Source organism: Plectropomus leopardus, chromosome 13 (assembly GCF_008729295.1).
Source record: "Plectropomus leopardus isolate mb chromosome 13, YSFRI_Pleo_2.0, whole genome shotgun sequence".
Lineage (NCBI taxonomy): Eukaryota > Metazoa > Chordata > Actinopteri > Perciformes > Serranidae > Plectropomus > Plectropomus leopardus.
Window position 1 is genome coordinate 28,333,138 of NC_056475.1, and position 24,768 is coordinate 28,357,905.

The window sequence follows — 24,768 nt, forward strand, 5'->3', positions numbered from 1 at the left end:
TTAAAGTGAAAAACTTTCTGTCAATATTTAGAATTTGGAGTATAACAAACTACAGCACAAAACTTTGTTTAAATGCCATACGTTAATGTTAAATCAAAACTGAAACTTTCAATTTTAAATACAGCAAGTTTCTAGCAACATTTTATTTTTTATATAAAGTCAAGTCAAAATTCAAATAAAAATTGAATACATGAAAATAGCTCCCTTGGGTTTTAACAAAGTTAAAGTTCCTCCCATGTGGACTTAGTTTTTTTAATTAATTAATTTTATCTGCGATCATTAAAATAAAATGCAGATACAGATAATTGGCAAAATCCCAAATATCGGTCACATATACAACACAAATATCGGTTATCAGCCAGGCCGATAATCTGTCGAACCCTATAAAAAAAGACTCCATTTAGACAAAAAGTCATTTCACTCCACCGTACAGCAGAGTTGCTGGTCTACTGCTACCTCAATCAGCTATTGTGTAAGGTAAAAAGGAGCAAGTAGCTGAATATACTGTGCTTTTTTCGTAATGGGTTATAATATGTTTTTCTCTGGCTCCTGTCCACAGCAGTACATTGTTCTGCTTCCATGACGGTAGATTTAGTTTATTAAAGACGTCGGCAAAGCAACAGTGTTAATAGCAGCAACACAACAGAAACGTCATATAAGTCGGACCACTGTGTTTAAATACATATCTTTTACACAGTAGTTACAGCTGAAAATGACAACAGAAGTAAAAAAGTTAACCAAATTTGCATATCTCTGCTATTCAAAACAGCAGGCAGTTTTGTACTTTTGCTGTTAGCGTTACATCACGGTGATTCAGTCTATAGATGATGCCATAGTGGTGATGTTCATTATTTTTACACAGTCTATGGTGTAAGGAAAGCAGTGTTGAGTAATGCTTCCACCTTTGGTCGGTCCATTTGTTCCCTGTTTGCCACAGTTCACAGCCTGTGAGGTTACTGAGTGAGGCACTTATGTTCTCACAGTCTCACCCACACCCTTGGCCTACATGCAAATCTGTATGGAATGAAACCTCGGTGCTTTGAAAGATCTCATTCATGTCTCACCTGTTTTGAGTTTGATGGCTGGACTGTGGTTTTGGTTTCATCTGGTTCTCTGTTGGCATCATTTAAGTCTTACTCACTGGAACTGTATGGCCTGTGAGGCAAGTTTACGCGGCTTGCTGTGGTCGGACATTGTTATTCTGTAAAACTAGAGTCTGGGTTTACAGATTTGCAGAAACTGTTGATGTAAATGGGTTTCCGAAAGAATTGTAGGCATGTAAAATTTTAAGGCTGAGTGTTTAAAGACCTTCCAGAAGAGCATTTTGACAATGTGCTCTAAAGAATGGAGCAGGCTTATTTGAGGAGTCGGGACTGTTCACAATATGAATCAGTGCTCCTGTGTTGGCCCCTGTATGACTGCATGAAGTGTCAAATCATAAAAGTATGTGTATCCTAGTATTCTCCCCAGTCTTACGGCCTCCCAGCAGTACTCTGAGAACCTCACTTATGGCGATCTGTTGTGAGTTCATCTGAGCCATAATGGCAGGCACACTTATGTACCTTTTTACCCTCCCAGAGCCCCTGCCCTACAGCTTCACCCTCCCCACGCTAAATGCAAGGCCGCGCAGGGAGCATGTGACTGCAGTGGCATCAAGTGACGACTCTTAAAAAGAGTGCTGACGCCCAGTCCACCAGCTGAGCTGAATGGAGCCCGCTGTGACTCTGAAAGGCCTGGGAGATTCAATAGCACAACTCAAACTAGCTATCATGAGGCGGTCGCTCCTGTAGAGCGACAGAGCCCACAGTAGTAGTGGAGACTTGTTGTTAACATGTGACACATGTCCTTTTTCTGACTCTTAAAACAAAAGTTTCTTAATTTTGTACAGTTTTTCTGGACAGAGGTTTTTTTTTGTTTGTTTTTTGCTTTTTAATTTTTTTTTTATTAGTGCTTTGCCACTTCCTGTCCATAAAGCCGTTTATGGGCAATTTTGGAACTTATCAGCCATCAATCTGAAGACAAGCTTCATGGCTAGGTTCATGAGGAAATGTTAGTACTTATCAGCCATTTGTCTGACAACAAGCCTTATGGGGCAGCAACCAATATATCAGGGGTTGTGGTGTAGCCAGTGGATATTCAGGGCAAAACTTCCTTTCCATGCGCCGATCAGTTCGATTAGCAACTTGAGACAGGTCCTAACCACACTTTGGCTCATCTCTATATCTATCTTTTGAATGCAATGAAGTGTTGAAAAAATAAATAAATAAAAACCTAAATGGCCATCAGACTATAGCCAGTGTATTTTGAAACTGCATCGTGTTACGCCTCTTTTGCGCTTAACATTACCTGCATGCAGCCCACCAAACGTGATAGTTCAATACTACTCTGCCTACATCCAAAAAGTAATAACAAAATCTTGCCCTTTTGTTGATATATTCTGCATACATATGCAGATATCAGTGTATAAAAAATTGATTATAGGACTATTTTTGTACAGTTACAACCCTATAGACACATGCTGGTCTATAGGGTTGGTCTGTAGGGTAATTTCGTTTTACTGCATTTCACCCGACTCTGGTCGTGCCTGGCACAGTGCGTCTCGGTGTGATCCTCCCTTCATAATGCTACACTTACCCAAAAGTGTTGCTGTGGAAACGATGTGCCCACCTTCCGGTCCCTCAGCTCTCCCTGGTTAGTAAGCAGCTTAGTTTTGAGCTGTAAAAAACGTTTAGCATTGTTGACTATGTTATCAGTGTTAGCTCTGTTACCACTGTTAACAGTGTCAGCACAGCTGGTGGGGCTAACATAGTTAACATGCTAAAAGGGTTTTGCTGTCAAAAATGAAGCCGCTTACTCACTGGGATGACCTGGGGGGTGGGCATCATGCTCCAGTAGTGTTGCCAGTAGCTAGCTAATTCCTGACCTGGGTGGTGCGCAGTGCAGAGCAGCTAAGGAAGCAGTGGAGAGCGAAGGTTAGACAACGAGCATGTTTCAGTATAAAAACACAACTGGCCAGCTGTCTGTTAGCAAAACTAACAGAAAGTAAAATAAAAGTGAAGACATTTACATCACAAAACATTCAAATTTCACCGCCCAAAAATAGAAAGCACTTTGAAATGTTGTGCTAAAATTCACTAAAACATTGGAGCGCCACACTAAAAGGCCATTTTTTTGTTGTTTTTTTTTTTTTCCTTAAAAACGAACTGGTTTGGTATCGGTTAATGCCTGTCTGCCTATCGAAAGCAAGGTTTACGGAAACTAACATCCATAATTATTGGTATTATCTGTCGTACACCTCTAGCCTGTCTCCTGCTAGCTCTCCAATGAAACCACACAAAGTATCTGAATTTTGCCTCAGTCTGGCTGTAGTTTCAGGGGCTCCATGTGTGCTTTAGCACACATCATGTTCAGAGTGTCTGGATCATAAGGATAGACATTTCCCGAAGCAGGAAGTGTTCCTGTAGTTCCTAAAGCAAGCCTTAGATTGCCATGGGTAAACAGCCAACAGGAAATTATTACATAACCCAGCCCCTCTCCAGAGCACAGGGGAGCTGAGCTGATCAGATGTGAGATTGGCTGGTGTACATTTGATGCATTTCCGAGCAATTATGCCGCTGATTGCAAGCATACATGACTTCAGCAACCACACTCGGCCACTGGAATGCCCTCAACACCCCAGACATGTTATAATCATGTTATCTAAAAATCCCACAGGATTTCCAAAATGAGATGCATCTAATTGAGAATTGTTTGGGCGTTATCTTGAAAGGAAGCACACACATTTAGTAAAACTGCTCAAGTAGAAGCTTAAATTAAAGCTGTGACTACCGTGTCATAAAGCAGCTATTTGTACCACAGATCACTAATTAAAAGTCAGCGCGTCCTCGTATAGGCTGTCGTTTTTTCTGGTCTGTATATTTAGCATATTCAACCTTGAACATGAAAAGCTTTACCACTTGTGTCGAGCAATCTTTTTGAACAGACTTTATTTGATGTGTTGTGGGCTCAGTTGAATAAAACCTCTTACTTAGCAGATGCACTTCAGAAGCACCACAGCCTATTTTCTAACCAATTAAATCATTAATATGTATAGATTTATTTCATTTTAAACAAAAAACATTACATCTGCTGTATGTTTTATCACTACAGATCAAGATTACAAGAAAATTAAATTGGTTATTACAGTTTACAACCTAATAATTAAATTCTGGTCACAGTTTTGCGTTATGATGCTTTGCCTCAGACTCAAAAAGCTGCTGCAGCTGTTTAACATGTTAAGCATCACTTGAAGCCAGAAAATAGTTATTTTTGACAGTGGAAATCGCTTTTAGTGAGAAATGACAGAATCATTTCTATACAAATGCTGTGTAAATAGTTCGCTTGTAGTAGTCAAGTAGTCCACTCACATTGTCTGTTTTTGTTTTTTTTTCATACATGACATATTGAAAAAAAATTCAAAAGTACAATTATTCTCTCTCTGTACATTTTTTTTTTACATGCCACCATAATTTTTTGGCTCACAGTAACTGTCTGCTTCCAGCTTGTTACCTGAGGCTGGTGCTGCATTCACAGTGAAATCATGATGGAAAAAACAAACCTCCCCTTTCTTTTTTTATCATGTGTGTATGTATCATTTTTTAAATTCATTTTGTGCTCTGAATTTGAACATTTTGGCAGGTCCTTGCACATGGAATACTTTTCATTAGTTATTTTTATCCCTCAGCAGCAGTTTGAGTCACGGTGTGGATAATAGATCAGTTGACCCGGTCAGAGCTGATGGAATCGGTGGATGAGAGGAGAAGCAGAGTGAGTGAATGGTTAAGTTTTACTGACACTGTGCCTGTTGTTCTGCTGCTACGTCTGTGACAACAGTACAGATGTTTTTTTGAAAGAAAACATCTGCTGGCACAAATAGATTTTTGACCCGTATAGACGTGATCACCATCAGCAGTTTCTACTGTATTTTCATTTATTTGTTCTCTTCACACTTCTGTTACATACACACACAGTTAGCTTATTTGCTCCAAGGGGCCATTCTCAGTCATGGCACATGCTATTAAATATTCTCTTTGCCATGTTATTTTTGAAATTGTGTCTGGCATTTTTAATGTTTTACATGCAGTGTTTCCCACAGAATGACAGTGTATACATGTATATGTGGCGGTAGCTTTTTTGTGTGTTCTCATTTTAAAATCCGACGTTGTTGTGTGTACCTGAACTCAGCGCAGAAGGCAGAGCTTTTCATGAGTTTTTTTTTTTTTTTTTTTTCCTCTACAGCAGTTTGTGACTCGCGGGGTGGATGACTGTTCTGTCAATCTGTTCTCAGATGATCAGATTACATTAATGGTTGAGAGAAGCTGTTTGCAGATTTTTGTAAGTGAAAGCAAAGTTTTAGAACCAGCTTCTCCACAAAGGCCGCATATATACGTTTTATCGCAAAAAACATTTTGAAGTCATTAGCTCAGTTAATATAGATTTTATAAATAATTAGTGTAATCAAGTTTTTCACCTCTTACAGATCATGGTTTACTGATGAGAATTTTTGTTTTCCATTAAAAATGATTTTTAAACTTTTTTTGGCACACTAGTAAAAAAAAAAGACATTCACTACATTTTACTTTTTTTTTTTTTAATTTCTGTTATGGGGCATGTTGATTCATTCAAACAACACATCAGATTCAAATCAGCTTTATTGGCATGAATGTTTTTGTTACATTGTTGCCAAAGCAAAATAACAGATTATTAAATCTCCACAAAGGCCACATATTTACGTTTTATCGCAAAAAAACATTTTTAAGTCGCAGTAGCAGGGTAGAAAGGCTGTTTTTTTTAAAATGGCCTGCAATTTTATGTCATTTTTATTGATTTTTCTTCATTAAATGGCTATTTATTTTAATTTAAGTCTAAATTTAATGCAGTTTCATGTAAGAGACAAGTTGTTGAGTCAATAAAACACAATTTACATATTAGAATATTGCTCTTTGAAGATTTTATGTTCTTCTTGTGCCTATGTGGGTTTTCTCCAGTTACTCTGGTTTCGTCCCACAGTCCCAAAACATATAGGTTAGGTTAATAGGTGACTGCATTGCCAGTAGGTGTGAATGTGAGCATCTATGGTTGTCCGTCACTATGTGTCAGCCCTGTGATCGACTGGTGACCTGTTCTAGGCACACCTCTCGTCCAATATCAGCTGGGATCGCCTCCAGCCTCCTGCAGCTATCTGATTTTACTGTATAATTGCACAGTTTTTCACATAGAAGTGCTGAGACAAAAAGAAGTGTTTTCATTTACCAAGCGATTACTGCAAAGCCATTGCACAGTAGCTTTTACCTCCTGTATCCTCTTTGCGAAAGAGTTTACTCATCACTTCCTTTCTCATGTTCTCAGAGGGCTGTCAGTCAGCTCCATCTGATAATGCTGCCATCCTCACAGAGCTACTTAAATCCTCTGCCCTGTCATGCCACTCCTTTTAGAAATCCTCCATGGATACAAAACTTTCCAAAAATTCTGTGAGTCCTGCGTCTTATACGTTAGCTCTTTCCTGATGTATTTCATTTTGCATTGACTTTCCATCACATTTTCTTGACCTTCTGCGTGTTGACATTGTGGCCAAAATCATGTTGCTCAAAAAGGTCCCTGAGATACAGCACTACATATACAACTGCTTTGAGGTTTCTTGGTGTACTAACTCTTCTGATATGACTAATGTTAAGGAACAACAATAACGTTTCTGGATCAAATTGCCTTGGTAAATATGTAATCATCTGAAAGTGGCATATATTTTCTCCATAAACATTAGCTTAGTTAGTATAGATTTTATTAATAACTAGTGTAATCAAGTTTTTCACCTCTTACAGATCATGGTTTACGGATGAGAACTTTCGTTTTCATTAAGAAATAATTTTAAAAACTTTTTTTGGTATACTAGTAAAAAAAAACAACACATCAGATTCAAATCAGCTTTATTGGCATATAAATGTTTTTGTTACATTGTTGCCAAAGCAAAATAACAGATCATTAAATGAAGATATACATTACAGAAATACATTTTAGACACGTTACATACCTGCTGTTTTAGTTACATAGAAACATTTAGTGTATAGCTTGTTTCTCTCAGTTATGACAATAGTCAATATATTTTGCAGCTAAAACTGCACACTGACCATTCTCCCAACATATATATGACAGTTTTTGAAGATCTTGTTCACTGTCAAATTGACTCTTTAAATTGACAATTTTTCAACAATGTTTAGGAAACCTAAACAAGAGAGAGAGAACATTTTTTTGCATGCGTGTGTGGTTTCATGCTCTAAAAATAATTAAATATTTGTATGTAATGTAATTTCTTGTATTTTTAAACTTTGAAACGGGTCAATTTGACCTGCAGCGTAACAGAAGGGTTAAATGTGCTATTAGCCTTCTGTTAAGGATATGTTATCAGCTTGCAAACAAATGTTGTCAGGATTTACTTCCCTCTTTTCTAGTTAGAAATCCCCACTCTTATCGCTCTACGTCATAGTTCAGGAAGTTCATGAATTTCCAATATGCCTGTAAATGGTATTAGTGAAATGATTATTGCTGATAAAAATCATACAGCTAGAATATGCCCGCTGGCCAGCCAAACTGTATGCAGGCCATTCCAGCCCACAGATTATGTGTGGGTTCTATAAGCTTCTTGTTATGGAGCATTTAATGACATTTTAATATGTGCTTATAGTGGCCCTAGCCAGCATATGAAAGAGAGCAGGAAATAATGTTCTTTTTGTCTTAAATGGCACTCTCTGTCCGAAGGAATTTTGCTGACAGATGTGTTTAAAAAGTACTATTTGCCAAGAGCTGCTGTGTTTAAGTCATCTTTGGAAATAATTGCGCAAGGATGATGATTTTTTTTAAAAAAAAAAATCTGCATTCAAAGAGAAAGCATTTATCTTCGGCTTTTAGCAATTTCGGTTCTCTTTTCGTTGGAGTACACTTTGGGGAAGTCGGTGGGTTTTGAATGCATTCCACACAATGGCCGTTTCACAAACAGTTACTTTGACACATTCTCAGAATACCACAAGGTAGCTCAACCCCGGCAGCGACATTTAGCAGCAGAGGCAGCTATGAGAGACGGAGACAGCGGTAGAAGAATAAGCCACTGGTCTCTAACCACAATCACTAATGCAATGTAGAGCTCTTCCTCAGAGGAGACGACTCTTTTTAAACTCGTTCAACAGAACAAACATATTTGAAGTCATATCCTGTTTTGGTTTCACAAACATTGCAAATGGTTTTGTTTCAGATTTAAGCCGCAGGGTTTTAACTCTTAACAGTGCTCAATAGAGATGTTGGAGCTTGTGTCATTCATTTTTGTGGCACTGAACAAGCTCATTATGCATTTCTTTGTTTGCATGCTGCTTTATCCCTCATGTCCTCATTAGGGGTGGGCGATATATGAAATATTAATTATGCTCAATGTATTGTGGCTTGTTCTGCGTGGGATGTATGAATTGACTATATCACACACAGATATTATAAATTATTTTTAAAGCCACCATCATTAGACTTTTCAATTTTCTTGTGCTCTCCTGTGACTCTCCCTCTCACAGACACAAGAAGAAAACAAAAGACTCACTAACATGATCTGTCACACGCAGTTCCCACCCATCCAGACCACTTTCTCCTGATGAAGCAGGCGAGAGGTGTGTTTCAGGATTTGCAGGGCTCCAAACTGCAAATTTTAGGTCATATTTTGCTACCATGGAGCACATGTGTGACTTTCAAATATTAATATATGAACTGGAAAGCTGTTAGTTTGTTTACAGCTCATAATGAATAAATCCACATTAAAGCAGCACTAGGGTTGTGACAATTTCTGTGTATCCATTCAGTGATCAGTAATCAATATTAAAATATATCATTTAAGATACGTTTAAGATACGCCTTTATTTTGAAATTTCCAGGGCAAATCTCTGCCACCATTTACATCCAAGCACACCTCCTTCCTAAACATTCAAACAGTGCTAGCAGCCTGGCGATAGGCAGATAATGCTCAGCTGCCAAGAAAAAGACAACAAAGGTATTAAGTGGCATCATCTCATGTCAATTACATGCACCTGGATTGATACAGATCCAAATGAGATTGTGGCAGACTATCAATATCAGCAAATATCGTGTAAAAGCATACATCAAAGTGCTGAAGCTTTAAGTTCACAGGAAGAACTTTTATTTGACTGTATAGCAAACAGTACTTTATTTGACAATACTATGACAGAACTTTATTTAACTTTAATTATAGCAGTCCTTTATTTAATTCATTGTAGCTGTACTTTGTTTAATTTCAACACTAATATTTAACTTTACTGTAACAGTGCTTTTTTTTACTTTATTAAAACAGTACTGATTAACTTTATATTAACAGTAATTTATTGAACTTTGTATCAGTCATATCACTGATTGTAACGGTACTCTAACTGTATTATAACACTAATTTCTTTTAGCTTTTATATAATAGTGCTTTGTTCAACGTTATTTTATCAGTTATTTATTTAGCTTTATTATAATGGTACTTTGTTTAACTTTATTCTATTGGTAATTTATTTAGCATTATTATTATAATACTAATTTGTTTAACTTTATTTTATCAGTAATTTATTTAACTTTATTGTAACAGTACTTTAACTTTATTATAACGGTAATTTATTTAACTTCATTGTAACAGTACTTTGTTTAAATCTATTTTTACAGTAATTTATTTAACTTTATTGTAACTGTGCTTTATATAACCTCATTATATAACAGTAGCTCTTATATGTATTTTTATTGTAATGTTAGTTAATTTAGTGGTTCAGTATTTTAGCACTTTTTAGGAGATTTCAAATTAGCACGATATGTGTTGCTTACTTGATGACTTTGTTGCTATATTTCGCGTCTTTTTGTTTTATTTACACCCTCTTGTTGAGTTTATAGCTAAAAAAGTGACTAGCAGCGACACATTTAGCGACAAAACAGTGAAATATATTGTTATTCACTGCCATGCATGCTGCTCAGTGAAATTGTGGTCTGTTCTGCTGAGGTTCTTGCAGCAGGTGTGAGACAGGCAGAGCAGAGGAGACGCCACTTGCAGTGGGAGTTCCACTGTAGTGAGTTTCTATGGTTAAGACTAAGCAGTCACTCTCTGAATTAGAAGTAAGAAAATGGTGCACTGTAGTATAAACACCATAGCTGTCATGATGACCTCACCAAGATGCAAATGAGCGTATGGCGTCATCAAGCTCCAAAAGTCGCTAGATGACGCCATTTTTGTAGCTGCTGTCATAGGAAAAGAGTTGGCCACACTGACTGAATCACAATATAGCCCATTATTTATAGTCCACGTCATGTCAGCTCTGGTTCTCATATACAGACATACTGTAAAATGATATTGCGTTCACATTACAAGTGACAGATGCTATTCTTACTAACAGACTGACCATAAATTGTTTTAAGTGACTGCAGTCGCCACTCTGTCAGACATTCTTCGAGCATGAAATTCTTTAAAAAAATTCGAATCATATTAAAATGCACTGCAGAGCTTGTGGGAGTGCAGCAGCAGAGGAAAGGTCATGTTTTTATCTAATCAAAAGGGTATGTCCTCTGTTCATCAGCCATTTAAGGACATCTCAGTGTCTGCTTGTCAGGCTCAGCACTGCAATGTCAGAATAGACTCAGCTTTGATCAATCTAAGCTGGAGCTTCTCGGCCTTCGCTGTGCTTTGAGTTGAATGCTAACATTAGAATACTGACATGATATATAGGCCCTGATATACACAACCATGGAATGAAAATCAGCATGTCTGAGACCCAGCACTTTAAGCAGAAGGTCAGTTGCATCCAGGAATAGGACAAGAAACCAGGGAAACTTAATTTGATGTTGTCTCACTGTAAAAAAAAAAGACGACTTTTCCACACGGAGTCTCACTTCAGTTTATCTGTGCATGCTGAGTTCAGTGGCTTCAGTCAGATGCATTTTAGAGCAGTGATTCTCAACCTTTTTCGTGTTATCATGAGTCCACTGTTTAGATTTTTTTTAAAAAAACACAAAAAATGAATTATTTTCCATTTGCTACATGTAAAGTAGATTCTTTTTATTATCACATTCTAGGATATGTCAATGATTAGCGGAAATTTTTATACATCATTATTTTTTGTGCTGTGTCAAAAAACTCACACTCATACTGTTCTGCACACAAAAATAACATATCTAAACAATACATTAATTAGATTTTCTATTTTCACTGAGTTTTTTTTAGCCAACATCAGTCCTAATCATAAATGTCAAATATTAATAATTCCAGAATTTTAACCCTTTAAATGCTAAGTTTATGTCCTGATGCCACTTTGTTTTATATGAAGGAAAAAAACCAAAAAAAATTTTTTTTAATATACTACATGCAAAGTATATTTTTGATGATGACATCATGCGATATGTCAATGATTTGCAGCAACCATGATTGCAACAGTGCACCTTGTGGATATAGCATGTATTTTCTCCATATGACAAATATGGTGAAAATGACATAATAACAATAAGGTGGTAAATAGTAAAAATTACAAACTCCAAGGCAAAAGCTTAGAATGACACCCAGAAATATTACAATGCATGGCTGTGGGATCAAAAATTGCAGTTTGGGGTTTCAGTGGCACATTTTTTGCATTTAACAGTATGACTTTTTTATATTGTGTAATTTAGACATATTGTAGGAGCTGAGCTGGAAAAGATTAAACAAAAATACACAAACTTGCCAAAATTCAAGCCATGCATGCCGTGCATGAACACAGCATAAATGATCAAAAAATTGAGAATGAAAAGCGTGTAAAATGTGCCAAACAGTCCATAAGGGTTAAGACCAGAATTCTATAGCTGTCAGCATTAAGGAGATAACTGTGGAGTGAGTGAAATCTACGATCAGAATTCTCACGCTGACTTTTACTTTAGTCTCGCCTTTATAGTGAACTAAATAATTAAAGTAAAACTGTACCCCATTTTTCTAGATACCCCCTGTAACTCCATCAAAGGCCCCAGATGGTCCCTGCACCCCTAGTTGAGAATCAATGTTTTTCGATTAAGAAGCGCAGGTTGTTATGATTTGTGCTTATAGAAAAACAAACTTCAGGAACAGCCATGGAGAAAGTTGATGAGTGTCTACTCCCCACAGCCGTTTCAGTTGCATCTGAAAAGGCCTTTGTTGTCACATGGGTGGCCTATTGTGGATGTAAAAAGCAAAAAATCCCTTTGTGTGGCTTTCAACAAACACTGAGGAGGATTCATAGACCACCCATGTAAACAGCCCTCAATGGGTAGCACAGCCGCCTTCTACACAACAGTTAACTTTGGCTATTAACTTAAACAAGCTATTTCTGTCATTTCATTGATGTGGCTCTGTAGATTAATGATTAAAGCTGTGACAGTTATTTGGTTTACAGTAAAAACCTTCGTATTATCCTCAGTTCATTTTGGTGCCCTATTTGAACCTGAACTGTCAATTTAAATTCCAAACCACAGCCAATAAAACACAATTAGAGACATAAAGTCAGGATATAAAATGGAACTTGTGAGTGTTGCTCCTAATTTCACATCTTAAGGAGTCAGTAAAGCCTGGAGAGGATCATTCATCTCCCTTCAAATATAAAATTCACTTAAATATTTATTTACATTGTCTGCCAAGCCTCTTTTTTGGCATCTGATGAATATGAATATTGGATAACTGGGATCAAACTCAACAGTTAGTTAGTCACGTGATTTTCTAGAAGAGGACAAAATAAATACATTCTGTGGCACCTTATCAAATTTGGATAATACCTGATTACATGTTTTGGGTTTATTGCAGAAATGTGTCTCTTGTTTCTGTTTAGTTGCCATATGAACACAGCAATCAGATGAGCTCCTTATCTTTTCTCTTTCCACTTTCCATTCTCACCTGACTCAGTCATTTTCCGCTTAATATGATCTCCTGGAATGTCACAGTTCAAAAACCAAGAGTCTGCGATGAATTAAGGATGATGTTTCCACATAGTCAGCATTTTTCAAAGAAGGTGCCATTAGGTTTTTGAGCAAGCTTTCACCATTCTCATATTTCTTTCTTCAAGAATGCACTCTTACCACTTCATATAAAAGATCAAAAAATTGTGGCATCATAGGTTATTAAATCGAAGTGCGAACATGTGCAGTTAATAGAAGTATTTCAGTGCTGGAAAGATTGTCTTTTCATGAAACGTTGCTGTCTGTGCAGTAGAAAAAAACAAATGAAGAAAAAGGACTATGGCATTTGCATTTGTTGAAGGGGTTGAAAACCAACAACCACCAGAATGCACTGCTCAGCACTTGACCAGTAAACGCTCCCACTGGTGGGTGACCACACGTGACTTTGTCTGTTGTAATAGAGAAAGCAATATCTTGACCAGCTGGTAACGCATAATCTCGAATTACAGTAAGCTAAAATATATATCTGAAACCATTTTAGAGACACACACAAAAAAAAACAATAAAACAATTTTGGTTTATATTTGATCAGCACTGCCTAGTTTTATAGTTTGAATTAAGTTTTGGAGAGAGAGGCAAGTCTCTCTTGATCCGCTTTTTTTATTCTTTGTATCCAAAACCATTTTAGGTGAGAAGTGGGCATCACAGTAACAGAATTGAAGTTTATATTTGATTAGCACTGCCTAGTTTAATAGTTTAACCTTAGTTTGGGAGAGAGAGAGGGCTGGGGCTCTCTTGATCCACCTCCATACTTATTGGTGGTGGCGTACATTTAGAAATGCAGAAGTACAATCTGTAGTTTGAGCGACAGCCCTAGAGCCACGAAAATCTGATGATAAGAGCTGGGAGATGAGCAGGGAGTTCTGGACATTGGCAAGAATGAGGGAAGTTTATCACATACTACCCACATTGTTTTGTTACAAAGCTGGTTGAAAATCAGCAAAGTATCCCTTTAAGAATGGGCTCCTACCAGGGGAAAAAAGAGATCTCTGTGTGTTAAGATATATGGACGATGTGATGAGTTCTGGCATCATTGATCAGTCCCATCGCCTTGATGGAAAGAGCAACTTTGAGGAAATGCATTTGCTTTCACTTCAGGCCAGATGGTTGTGGCATACTGCCATGGCAGCCACGCAGAGGATGTATGCCCCGTCAGTCGACAGTCAGAGGCATACTGATTTAGTGGGCACCTGTGTGAATAGAAAGGAACATAATGGATAATGTGACATTTTTCAGGATAACACTGATATTAAGCCTCACTTTGTGGCACTTTTGTCATCACCTACACATTTACACAAATTTCAGATTTTTTTAATTGTAATGTATCTCATTCATAATGTTGAATTTGAGCTGTTATGTTTTTTTTTTTTTAAGTTACAAGCATCTGATCCGGGGTTAAGATGATAAGACCGTCTACTTCCACAAAGTTTGTAACATATTCCTGTTCCATCGCTTTCTAGAACTGTTTGCTCTGATAGTCTCTGTTTACCTGAACTCTGACTCACCAGCATCCCCTTGTCCTCCAGTATTTTATTGATTCTGGTCATCAGCATGGTGTTGTAAAAAGCAACAAATGAAAGAAAATAAGGACACGACATAGAGAATGTCTGCTTTTACTGAAGAGCAAACTTATGCACTTCTGAGGTTCTGTATATTGATCTGCCCCCCCGCCCTTCTTTTTCTCTCCTCCTTCCTCAGACTTGATTCAGTGCACAAACGAGATGAATGTGAACATCCCTCAGCTGGCTGACACACTGTTTGAGAGGACCACCAACACCAGCTGGGTGGTTGTCTTCAAGTCCCTCACCGCCACACACCATCTGATGGTCTACGGCAACGAGGTCAGGACTCAAGTTACAACTGTTTCCCACTTTTGCTAAACTGAATGGAAATATCATGAAGAAGTTTTGTTAAATTACCATCTGGTAAAGGTCCTTACCTGTACATTGATGAGATACACAGATTTTCCTCGTTATCCAATGTGCAGATATGCTGATATTTTCGGTTCATTTTGGCTGATTGCTGATAATGATATTTGCACATACCTTTTTCCATCTGATTGCAGGAACATCAAGTTTCTTCTGTAGTGGAATTAACATATTGCGCATACTCTTATTGTGATGGCCCACTGGCAGCAGGTGCAGACATGAAATACCGTGCTTTTCAAAATGTAAACATTCAGTGAGCAAAACAATAAAACCACTTTTACCCAGGTTACATGTAAAATGTGCCATATTTATTCTTAAGATACGAATTGTAAACAAAATAATAAAAACCATCCCACTTTAACAGGCTTTGGTGACAAAATTTGCCAAACCCAGGGCCAATCTGACCAATTTCAGCTAATATAAAGTCACATAATTAAAGAGTCATATTGTCGGCCCATCATATGGGCAGAAAATTTCATTTCAAGCCGATGCGGATGTATAATTTTAAAGCTGTTATCTGTCGATGTCAATATTCCTTATCCTTATTGACAACATACAATATATAGGCGAGGGGTATCAGATAGCTTGTTATCATCTCATAGTGGTGAACTTTACTTGCCCACAAGTAAAGCTGTTCATTGCACAACATTAGCGGTTTCAAAATTCTAACTTGTGATAAACGTCTGTTTTGCAAGCACCCAGAGTTCCTCATCTGATGTTTTTCTTGCAGAGATTTATACAATATCTGGCCTCAAGGAACACGCTATTCAACCTCAGCAATTTTTTGGACAAAAGTGGCCTACAAGGTATATTCATCAGGACTGATTGTGCAGCAATATGCTTTAAAAACTCCGCTAATGTTCATCTTTTTCATATCATTCATCATCTTTGTGTTTGCATTGCAGGCTATGATATGTCAACATTCATAAGGAGGTATAGCCGCTACCTGAATGAGAAGGCTGTGTCCTACAGACAAGTCGCGTTTGACTTCACTAAAGTGAAAAGAGGGTGAGGAGCTTTCACTTTCACTGTAACTGACTGGGCTGTTGGTGTTGGCTTGTACCTGAGTCACAAAGCTCAGTGTTCATGTTCTTGTTCCAGAAACTTGAAACCCCAGGGAAGGGTATCCTTCATCCCTGTGACAGACGAGGCTAATGGTTACTGAAAGATAACATTGCAATAGTTTTTCTTGCAAAATACATTGTGACAGTTTTGTAAAGCGTTGCATAAGCGCAACAGATATGTTTAGCATTTTACTGCTACAGCTCCTAGGGGAAAAAGAGTTCCTGTTTTTTAATTTTATAGCCAAAAAACTCCCAAATAGCAGATGTTTTTATTTCAACAAATCATATTATGTTAGACGGACTTATGTTTGATGATCTGTGGTTGGCCCGAGCATAGTGGGCCTAATCATTAGGATTATTTGGCATCTTTTGCATTGCAACTAGTTTTTACTGAGCTCCTTTCTGTGCATCTGTTGCACATTTGTATATTGCAATTTCAAACATAACTACATACATACTGTACAAAATTGCATATTGCACTTTACTGCATTGATGTTTTTATTTGTCTTAATCATTTTAATTTGTTTTAAACATTTTTATGCCCCAGGAAGTGCTGCCTGAACACTCAGTATAAGTACAATAAAGCTACTTTAAGACAATGACTTGGAGATCATAAGGATAAGCTGTGTTATTTACAGTACAAAATCCTCAAATAATGAATAATGAACAATCAAAATCACAATCTTTGCTTTCCTTTGAACAGGTCGGATGGAGTGATGAGAACCATGAACACAGAGAAACTCCTCAAGACCATCCCTATCATCCAAAATCAGATGGATGTGTTACTCGATTTCAATGTGAGTGCTCAGGATTGGCTGCACTGCTTGGCATCAAAATCTATAGCAGACACTTGATTTAAATTTTTTTTTTTTACCCAGTTGTTTTACGAAATGGTTATGTCAATGAACTTCAAACTGTTATGTTCAGCAACTTCACCTCTCTTCCAGGTCAATGCCAATGAACTGACAAATGGCGTGATCAACGCAGCCTTCATGCTTCTGTTCAAAGATGCGATCCGACTGTTTGCAGCCTACAATGAAGGGATAATCAACCTCCTGGGTAAGAATAAGCATCTGGGCTCTATTTTGGACTGTATGCTTTCTCTTATTGTCCTGTGCATTATGCTTGAATGCTTGAACAGGCCACAGCGGACTTAAGGCTATACCCATTTATTTGAGTATTTTGATGTAAGTTTGTTTGGTTTTCAATTTGGGTATTTGGATAGTTTTGTTTGTCGTTTGCTTTTTTGATGACAAAGAAATTAAGAACAAATGTAAATACTTTATTTCCAATATATTATTTTACTTATTTCAGTACTGAACCACATGCAGCGTATTGATTCACTCAGCCCCTCTTTCCCCGTATCCCCCACTTTTGTTTCATAGCGTTTTGGCAGGCATTGTCTCGGATTCTGAGCTTATTATTGTAAGCATTTATGACACTCGATAATTTATCCATGGTTATTAAAATTGTCACAAGCTGTTATTATCAATCACATATCAAGGACAAAAAAAGTGCACAAAAAATGCATAGGTATGATGTCGTTCAACCAAATGCCTTGGGGTAACAAAGATGCATAAACACACCAAATCTTTTTGAAAATGACGGCCAAAGTTTATACTATTTGCTGTTGGTTACTAATAAAGCTCTGGAGCCTCACAAATGATCTTTGACACACTCCTATAGAGATGATAAGGGACTGTAGCCAAAAAAAGTGTAGATGTCTGCAATTACTTCAGACATCATTACAGTGTTAGCAGTCCCATAAAGTTTATGTAAGTCTTTTAATTTACTTAAAAAAATTTAAATTTAAAAACTGATGTCTTCTTCAAATTGTAGACTTATAATTTGTTTATTTTGGAGGTTTGGGGGGGCTGTTGCAAATTATTTCCCAGCAGACTTCATTAATTAATTTCTGACCCCAAAATTAATGAGTAGCAAACTTTCCTTTCTCCTGTTTTAGCATGGTGAGTATACACTGTTCTACCAAGTATACTCACCATGGTTTTACCTTTTTGTTAATAAAAAAAGCAGTTTCGGCAGGTCTGTTTGCATACTGTGAAACAGGAAAGACTGCTACAATGGGGCAGATCACAAAGTAGTTTGAATAGAAACTGGAGTTGATCTGTAGTTCCCAGTGCTTATGATCATATGATGGAACTTCAGTGTTTACAATGCAAATCTATGCTTTTACGGTTTTCGTTGACCTTTGCCCTGTGTCCAAAGATGAATTTTGCCAGCTTTTATGATTGTTTGCTGAGATATGTCAATTTGAAGTATGTACCCCACGGAGATGTTGTGACCATAAGACCATAGCTTTTGTTTTCAATGTATAAAATCAGAAAGTAACAGACAAAACACAAGAGACTGATGACATAAATTATGTCATAATCTTTTTTATCAATCTTATTTGCTTGTTCTGTTTACAGAGAAATACTTTGACATGAAGAAAGTCCAGTGCAAAGAAGGCCTTGACATCTACAAGAAATTCCTCACACGAATGACAAGAATCTCAGAGTTCCTCAAAGTTGCAGAGGTAAGTCAGGAGTCCAGATCAGCCAATCAGGTTTTGCAAAGCAGCCTGAGATCATTCAGAAGGTTTATCTATTTTCCTTATCCAGATCTAATGGTGTTTGTCCTCCTCTTGCAGCAGGTCGGAATTGATCGAGGGGACATCCCAGATCTGTCTCAGGTAGGCCAAGATGCACAATCTAAAACTAACCATTTGGTATCTGTGCAATTAGATTAACTTTAGACCTCTCACCTATCAGTCGGCTTTGCTTAACTAAAAAGAGGAGAATGGCCAAAGAGTAAGATAAACATTATGCAACAGAATGTTTACAATCTGACACGCATGTGTTTTCCATGAGACAGTATAGAAATGTGCTTTTCAGTGACAAATCATTACTGAATAATGACTGACTTACATCCTGTCACAGTGCAGTAGAGCCTGCTTTAAATGACTCCTGTGTGTCTTGAGTGTAATTTGATGGAGCAGTTAATACTCTAGTTAATAATCTGCTGCCCTATCCCTTATGTAATGTACTAGTTTTTGAAATACTGTAGAAAATCCCATTGATATGTTAAAGGGCCAGTTCACCAAATGACAAGACAAACTTTATTTCACTTAACTCATTTACTCCAGCTGGCATCTTGCCTTGCCTATAGTTTCTGTTTAAAGGCCCAGACACACCAAACTGACATCAAAGATCCAACAGCGATATAAGCTGACTGTTGCGTCGCCTCTTGTTGCCTGTGTCTCAGCCCAAGAAATTGCACATGTACACACCATAAAGACTGCAACCGATGGCCAACCAGCATGTATGTTCTGCGCCTACCTTAAAGGAAATACACCTCGATACCAGCAGATGGCAGTTGTTTGTATTCATCATTCAAAAAGGGAAACTGGATGACATATTTGATTCTAGTTAAACTTCCTGCAGACAGTGCGATTTTTGTTATCTTCTAAGTTTGCTGCAAGCTGCTGCACTCTGCGACATGGATCTTAATAAACTTGGGTACGACATCATGTTTGAAGTATGCAGACTGTACGATAGCGTCACCTGTTGAATCGCAGGCTATGGCATACTTCCATCAATGTCCACATGTAAGAACAAAACGTCAGCATGCATCATCCATCCTCACTGCTGCAGTGGTAAAAGCAAAAATGAATGGAGCTCTCGCTATAGTGGCATTTATGTGTGTCGGAAAAAGTCTTAAGAGGAGGAGGAGAATGTGGACACGGTCGTGGCTGGTAAAAAATGGCCAACTCGGCATGCCAGTTTTGCAACTAGAGCTTGAAGTAATTATTAGCATCTTATAGCATTTAGCAGTTTGGCGCAGATCAGTGCGTCATTTCATGCTGCATTTCTGTTGGTTGGTAGATGTTGATCGCACGACCATGACAATGGCCTTCCTTGATCCTCTCTTGCTGGGTGACATAGGACCACCGTTTTAAAGCCACAACCAAAGATATCACCACATGTCTTTCACAATGGTCATATTTCGTCTGAGTCAGCCCAAAATCGCACTTTGTACACCAGGCTTAGCCAATTAGGACATCAACAACACAATCTAATGTTGAAAGAACGGAACATATTTACCTTGTGCCAATTATAACATCACAAACCATCAGGAAACCTTTCTGCTAAAGCGCTCAATGGCTAAAAAATCAGTCTTACCTAATATACGTTTATTCTGACATCACTCCCTCTTGACTTAAGCCCTTTTCTTTACATTCCTCACTTCCGTTTGTCTTCTCTTGCGCTGACCCAAATGGCCAATCAGTGTGATTTCATTTAACGATGGGGTCTGCCCTTTGTCAGAATTCAATGGTTGCCAGCGGTGCAGGACACACCACAACGACAAGGGCAACGGAAACACTGCACAACATTGACTAATGGCCAAATGTCAGCTTGGTGTTTGAAGGCCTTTATGTGCTGAGCTTTTCATATATAGACACCTGAAAAATTTGCTGCCACTCCAATTCATTGGAAGTGAGTGGATTTTTATTTGTGCTGCATTTGTTGTTGAAAAAAAAGTATTGCTGCTGAGGTTAACATCTCCAGACATAACTATCAACATGTGAACCTAATTTGGGTGAACTGATCCTTTAAATGTATGAGAAACTTATCATTGCTTTGGCTGAAGATTTATATATCACTTTCTAGCTTTTATTTATTGTAAGTTGTTAACTAGAGTTGTGGTGAAATGTGTGGTTATGTGTTTTTAGGTTGTAGTTTATTTAGCCCAGTAGCACTACTGGGCTGTTAGACCACGTTGTGCATTAAATGAGTTCTTTTTAGAGAGCTTTCACAGAAGCTACGGCAACAGAACTCAGCATTATTGTACAAACTCACAGTAACTTAAAAAGATGTAAAATGTTGTACTTTTAAGAAAATACTGTCATGCAGTGTTTGATTGACACACCGTAATATCTCTTGGTATATTTGCAAACTTTCAGTACATATTCTGCGATTATTATGTGCTCAAATGCTCTAGTGTCCTCCATAATATGAACTTGCAAAATGTGGCTATTCTTGTCCTTTCGCAGGCTGCTAACCCCTGCAGCTTCCGGCCTAACAAGTTTTAACACCAAGTGCTGTGCACGCTAGGCAGGCAATGCATGTGCCCACTACTGCAATGACAAACACCCTCCAACTCACACTCACTCATGACCTTGCACGTTGTACAGCAAATAAAGGTGTGAATCTAGGGGTTTAGTGTGGGATATGATAGGTGCATCCTATGTAGCCCAGGGACCTGCTGAGCTGGTGCATCCTGCACAAAACACACTTACTTAGAAGGTCTGTTGTTCATTATGTATTTAGTAGAATTTTTTAAGCCAGAATTGGAGAGCTTTCTCCCAAACGTTTTCTTAATAATATCTTGACTGCTGCCACCTTTATTTTCTGTATTTTTCCCTTCCTTCTATCTCTCCATTTTCAGTTTACAGTTTGTGTAAGTATCTGAACCTTTTCTCTCTCTGTCTCGGACTATTTGTGGACTCTGTTTGTCTCTGTTTGTGGACTCTTGGCAATAACTTGGCATGCTTTAGTGTTTTTTTCTTCTTCTTCTTCAGAGAACATCTTGTATTAGGCTTTCCTCAGTCTTTGAAACTTAATGCGTGTCAATGACATTCACATTAGGCCCCCAGCAGCCTGCTCGATGCCCTGGAGCAGCACTTGGCCTCTTTAGAGGGAAAGAAAGTCAAAGACTCGACGGCAGCTAGCAGGTAGGTCTGCTTCACTTCATCTGGCTCACTGCCATCCAGACTCAGAGCTTAGGCTCATGTTTGCTTCAGCAAATTAATAGTATTAGACTGATTGAAAGGTTTTTTTCAACATGAAATTCAAGGTAAGAGTTTAACTATTAATTTATGAGTCACAAAGCGAAACAAGTCAACTTTGACACCACAGAGACGTAAAGCAAAAAGTACCAGACTGGAGTTGTTAAAGTGAATTTTGCTAAATCTCGCTGGTATTTAAACAGGTTTTGCATCACTCTGAACTGATTCCTGCTTTGTTGCTGTTTTTTGTGTCTGTCCCTTGATTCAGGGCTAGCACTCTCTCCAATGCGGTCTCCTCCCTGGCCAATACCGGCATATCTTTCACCAAAGTGGACGAAAGGGAAAAACAGGCAGCACTGGAGGAAGAGCAGACTCGCCTAAAAGCACTAAAAGTACGTTTTTCTTCTCTCACCTACACTTCTTTTGCTTTAGTGCACTTCAGGCCTAAAGGTATGTTTTCTCTACCTTGAAGTGTAGAGAAGACATGCCATTCATGTCATTAGGTTTGTCGCAATAACCACAGAATTGCAATATCACACAAATGACAATCCAGCTGCAGGGGATGGCAAGCAACAACCGCTTTCTTTCATGGGAGTGCTGTGTATATACACTGCGCTTTTTTTGGCTGCCAAGAGCTAAAATTAAATCTTTTTTTTTAGGTAAAATGGTGCACCTGCTCATCACTGTCAATTTTTACCTAACCATCCAATCACTGTGAAGGATGGGCGGGACAAATACCACAAAGAACAACAGTCATGTCAACAACATCGTGCCCCAGGAATGTCTTTTCTGTGTAGGCCAACCTGTAAGCTAATGTTACCCTGGTTCCCTTGTCAAAAAGCCTATGGAATTTTTCTATTGGAATTTTTGCATCATTGCAGAAAATGTGCTCTGTGGTAAACAAACTTTTATGTTATCTTAATTTTTTGTTCAGCAAGATAATCTTCACAAATGAACACCATTTTTAGGATTTTTGAAGCCGAAATGGAATCGGCAGAGGTAGAAAGCTTATGTAAGGCTATAAACAAACTACACTATGATCCCGTTGCCACCGCTACAGGACTGTACAGCTATGTTCGGTGTGGCGTGATAACGTTCCCTAGTCTTGTTTAACCATTTGTTTGCAGCTGTCTTTTTCAAGACACATAAAAGCATCAGATGAGGTGAACCGGAGGTGCTGAATGCCAACTGATTTCCGGGTTTTAGAACTCATTCCTTGGGTTTACTATGGAGAAATTAATACTGAACCCACACACAGTGGCAGGTTCGTTCTTCCTCCCTACATGCCTCAACCTTTCCTTCATCGAGGGCTAGGGCCAGATGAGGCACCCTTGATCACCAGAGAAATTCCTTCACCACGACAGCCCTGTATGCCGTTGCTACTCCCCTCTAGTGATTACATCAAATGCACAACCATAACAACAGCTAATGACTGTGGTTTACTGGTCTGAGATGTATGCATTGTATAACCCCTTTGCCCTCTCTCCATGTTTCTGGCCTATCTCTGCTGTGAATTGCCAAATCAAAGCGAAAATATTTAGAGTATTATTATACAACACTATCCTCCTAATGATTGCAGGAGCAGCGTCTGAAAGAGCTCCAGAAGAACCCCGCAGCAGCGACCACAGACTCCTCCCCTGTCTCCACAGTGGGCGGGACCATCAACTCAGCCCCCGCCATTGACCTCTTCTCCACCCCCAGCTCTACCAACAGGTAAGGCTGCGGGACTTATTAATTTATTCTTAGACCAGGAATTCTTTCTCAGATGTTTAGACAAAAAGAAAAAATGAACAGCGTAATGAAAGTATGGACATTTGAAGTAAAAAAAACTGAATAGAGGCGACCTCTAGCTCATCCGGTAGAGTGTGCACCCCATATGCTGGGGCCTTTGCAGCGGCCCAGGTTTGATTGCCATTCTCCCTCTATGTCCCAAATTTCCTAGTAATCTACAGCTGTCCTGTCAATAAAAGAAAAATCCCCAAAAATTGTCTTAAAAAAAACAAACTGTATAAATCCATCTTGTCTTGTGTCAACTGATGTGTTTAAGCTTTTGGTGCCTTTAGCTAAAAGTTGGGTAGCTTGAAATGAATTCATTGAGTTGGAATGATCACTGAAATCCCTGTAGATTGCTAAAGCATTTTAAAATGGTGTCACAAATGTTGTGTTTTCTAAGATCACTTTGATCCCTGTATAGAACTGGGGCGCCACAGCAGCACAACTGATAACATTAGATAAAGTTCAAGAGAATGCAATAAAAGAGGGAATAAAATGTGTAAAACAGGTGGATCATAACAAACTAACTTCACACATTCAGCTGTTTTTTTCCCTCTAATAGCAACCTTTTGTTGAACCTAATGTTTTTAGCAATGAGTGACTGATTTGTCCTCTGTGCCCTTGTTTTCCTGCTCGTTCCCTCCAGCACCTCCAAGGCAGCCAATGAACTGCTGGACCTTCAGCCGGCCTTCCAGCAGCCACTGCCTCTCTCCACCACCAACACATGGGGAGGTGAGAGCTCAGTTCTTCTTCACAGTCTGCACTGCTACCTCATTCACAAACACACATATATGTCACATACTCATTAGCACACAGGCATCACTGTCATTCCCTACAGATCACACATGCTGTGATTTGATTCTTTCCAATGTATGTACCTCACACTTGCCAAGGCATAAGGTGGGGTTTCCATTACAGATTTGCGCAAAACTTAAGCAATATTTTTGAAATGTTGATAAAACACAATTGCGAGATGACTGCATGTGATGTTATGCGACATCTCTCGCGATGTTACGCAACTTTCCTCTCGGGATACAAGAAGCACGGCAATGGATTTTCAGAACATTGGTAAGTTTATTTCTGTTGCAGCCCCGCAATAAAGCCAATGTAATATCCCTGTAATCTATCTGACATCTATTAGTCTCATATAACGGTTAAGACGATCTGGGTCTTCCTCCATCCACACATACTGAGCTATGTTTTGTGGTATGTCATG

General features: G+C 38.4%; 1 protein-coding gene across 11 annotated transcripts in view; it reads left to right on the plus strand.

Moving 5' to 3' along the window:
• The window catches only part of picalma (phosphatidylinositol binding clathrin assembly protein a), a 48,765-nt gene that overhangs the window by 5,109 nt on the left and 18,888 nt on the right, over positions 1-24,768 (plus strand). For all 11 annotated transcript variants that reach the window (XM_042499240.1, XM_042499243.1, XM_042499241.1 and 8 more), the window contains exons 3-13: positions 14,698-14,840; positions 15,658-15,733; positions 15,833-15,935; positions 16,695-16,788; positions 16,939-17,050; positions 18,421-18,527; positions 18,642-18,683; positions 21,640-21,725; positions 22,048-22,171; positions 23,359-23,492; positions 24,199-24,284. In XM_042499240.1, coding sequence (XP_042355174.1) covers positions 14,698-14,840; positions 15,658-15,733; positions 15,833-15,935; positions 16,695-16,788; positions 16,939-17,050; positions 18,421-18,527; positions 18,642-18,683; positions 21,640-21,725; positions 22,048-22,171; positions 23,359-23,492; positions 24,199-24,284 — 1,107 coding nt within the window. The remainder of the gene's footprint in view (positions 1-14,697; positions 14,841-15,657; positions 15,734-15,832; positions 15,936-16,694; positions 16,789-16,938; positions 17,051-18,420; positions 18,528-18,641; positions 18,684-21,639; positions 21,726-22,047; positions 22,172-23,358; positions 23,493-24,198; positions 24,285-24,768) is intronic.